Source organism: Saccostrea echinata, unplaced genomic scaffold (genome assembly GCF_033153115.1).
Source record: "Saccostrea echinata isolate AGI-Se365-2 ecotype Australia unplaced genomic scaffold, CSIRO_AGI_Sech_v1 ptg000014l, whole genome shotgun sequence".
Classification (NCBI taxonomy): Eukaryota; Metazoa; Mollusca; class Bivalvia; order Ostreida; family Ostreidae; genus Saccostrea; species Saccostrea echinata.
The window spans coordinates 966,573-969,372 of record NW_026889763.1 but is presented as its reverse complement, the minus strand read 5'-3'; the positions used below and the strand labels follow the sequence as shown (position 1 = coordinate 969,372).

The window sequence follows — 2,800 nt, the reverse complement described above, 5'->3', positions numbered from 1 at the left end:
ACAGTGTAAAATGCTTGTGCTATCATTGCTAGACATCACAGATCTCATTTAATTTCATAACATGTTAATAAGCATCGATATCTAATGCTAGATTAAAGGAAATTCGATTTCACTATTAATGAATTTATTTTTTTCTTTTATATGGTACAAATGTCAACTTTTTACAAGACCATTTCTAAGACTTCAAAAAATTTTGAATCATATTGAGATGAATAAAATTAAGATCGTTGCACGAAAAGATCTCAATTTCAAGCTTCATTTTGAGACTTTTTAAATAAAATAATAAATTTATGAGTTATCCTTCCTGGCTGAGAATCGGATATCCTTAATACATCATTAAATTTATTCAAAGAATGAGCGCCTTCTCTAGAGTCATAGAGTAAGGGGTTGATCCTTACGTCGCGGGTTCGAATCCACTGCGGGACGTGGAGACTGGTCCTTTGGATGAGACCGTATAAACCGAGGTCCCGCGTCGTAGTAGGTATTGGCATGAAAAAGATCCCTCACTGCTCAATGGCCCTAAGTGCCGAGTATAGGTATAAATTTGCAGCCCTCCATCGGCAAGTGGAGGCTTCTCCATATCAGTGAAAAATTCAAACAAACAAACAAAGAACGTATGGATTTGGAAGGAAATGAAAAAGTCCTGTACCTATTGTTGTATTTCAGGAAAAGACCCCCTCCCCCTTCCAAATAAACAATTCAGATTTTAAGCTTAATTGAAAGCAAAGGAAAAGGAATGTACTTGAAATGTATTTGGAACCAACTTTAACGTAGCATTTCAAACCAATATATTTGCCAGTTTCTCTTTGCCGACTTTTGTCCATCTTTTGCCCGAAATGAACTATTATGGACAGTATACGTTTTATTTAGCTTCCTATTCAAAAACATATGAAAAGATTTTTTTTTCAAAGCAAACGCAATTTAATCTTTTCGAGTCTAGGTAGATTTTGGGCTTGCTCTTTAAGTAGAAACCACACATATATACACACAGAGTAATTTAGGATTTGCAATGTAGTGCTTGATCATAGCTGGTGAACATTGTTATCACGTCTAAATTCCCATTACACAACTTGCCGCTTCCGAATACTCTCTTCTTCCAGGGTTAATCAAACAAAATGAAGTTTTATTGCATACTTATAAAACCTGAGCACTCTTAGGAAATGGTACACACTCGTTTTTTAACTTTTATATTTGCTAGTTCCGCCTCAAACGCTCCTCCTGTTTTCTCATTCACTACTTGCAAAAGCTGCACTAGATCCGTTTTCACCCGGAAGCAAATGACCTTTTCAGGGGTTGGGCAGCTGCGACCACAATATATGGCGAATTCACGCATTTGTTTGCTGAAGCTGTATCTCCGAATGTCTGCGTAAAACCACATGTAAATCGGCTCGGATTTGGTGGATTTTTCGACTTTTTGCAACCTTGGGTGGAGATTTATTGATAAGTTTCCTAAAACTAGCTTATAGCGACCAGTCAAGCCGAGTTCTTTAACATCCGGTGTCTGCACAACTGTCACATCGAAAGAGTATTCTGGAAATACAAATAATAAACTTAAAAAAAATGTTTTCTTACTTCACACTGAAAATTGAGTCTACTATAAAAAAATCATTGATTATATGATATTGCTTTTTTGTTTTTTTTTTTTGGTTTTTGTTTTGTTTGAAATATCGGTATTTATCGAACCTACTTCTTTCTTCTATACCAAATTCTGTACTACCCATACGGTTACACCAAACAATAAAAGAACATGTAGTTCCTTTTGTTACTAAACAAATTTGAAATGTAAATAAAAAGCAATGTATTTTCATCATGCATGTGCAAAAATATACAAGAGCATTTTGCAGTTTGCTGAAGCAAAAGACCACTTTAAATTTTAGCCTCTTCAAGCTTTCCAGAAATTCAAATCGTGTACTTACAACGGAAGAATGCAAGATCGTAGCGCAGAGACTATCTAGCCTATTAGCTATGCTAGCGACAAGATCGCGACTATGATCTTGTTGAATAGGTCATGTTCAAGATGACGTACCAAGATTAAGACTAACCTTTGATAAGACCTTCGTAAGTAGTAGCACCCTTTTCTTTAATTTGCGCAATTTCGGATACTAGCTGGTATTCATGGGATCCGGACTGGATTGCATCCACAAAGTCATAACTTTGCTTCTGGCCGCTTCCAGAAATTCCGAAATCCTCATACCCTGCACTTCCGGGGGTTTCCGAATGGTTGGTCTTGGCAACCGGATTCTCATCAGCAGCCGAGATGCCTGAAAGTAGTTCGTAGTCTGGCGCACTTGCCAGGGAATAAACTGGATTACTAGTCAAGGGAACGGGATTTTGATGATCTGGGATTGTAGCTGGATCTTCATATTCTTCGGAATGTGTATTTTCAATCTCCAAATTTGACATAATCCTTTAGTTAACGTAGTAAGAGTCACAATTTTTTAAAACTTTTTTTTCCTCCAAACGCTCACACATTTAAAAACAGGCTTACATCATGTACATCCTTATATTTTCTTTCTTGTATACATATGTAGTTTAAAATATTTTTGCCGTCATATTGACGTGCATATATAACACTACAACTAACTTTATCCAGATCAACTTATCTTTAAAATTTTAAAAATGTACTTCTTCTAAATATCCATAAAACACAATTAGCAGTTTCGCGCTACTTGGAAAAAAAAATAACACTGAATTTAGAAAATTTCCTAACACAATTTTCCTGATACGATTTCGATTCACACATAAAACCATACATATCCAAATTGAAAGAAGCCTTGTATAATGGTGTCTGTAGTTTAAG

At 35.8% G+C, this 2,800-nt stretch overlaps 1 protein-coding gene across 1 annotated transcript; it reads right to left on the bottom strand.

Moving 5' to 3' along the window:
• Positions 1-1,032: 1,032 nt before the first annotated feature.
• LOC133186961 (uncharacterized) lies at positions 1,033-2,403 on the bottom strand. The gene is made up of 2 exons (XM_061322342.1): positions 2,043-2,403; positions 1,033-1,530 (listed from the first exon to the last, which is right to left on the bottom strand). Exons 1-2 carry the CDS (start codon positions 2,401-2,403, stop codon positions 1,154-1,156), a joined length of 738 nt encoding a protein of 245 aa, XP_061178326.1. The 3' UTR covers positions 1,033-1,153.
• Between the last annotated feature and the right edge of the window lie 397 nt (positions 2,404-2,800).

Excerpts from the sequence above, each read along its gene's own strand:
- LOC133186961 (XM_061322342.1), bottom strand. The coding sequence starts at position 2,403 with ATGTCAAATTTGGAGATTGAAAATACACATTCCGAAGAATATGAAGAT. Across the intron at positions 1,531-2,042 it reads TTACGAAGGTCTTATCAAAG|AATACTCTTTCGATGTGACA; the intron begins GTTAGTCTTAAT and ends TTGTATTTCCAG.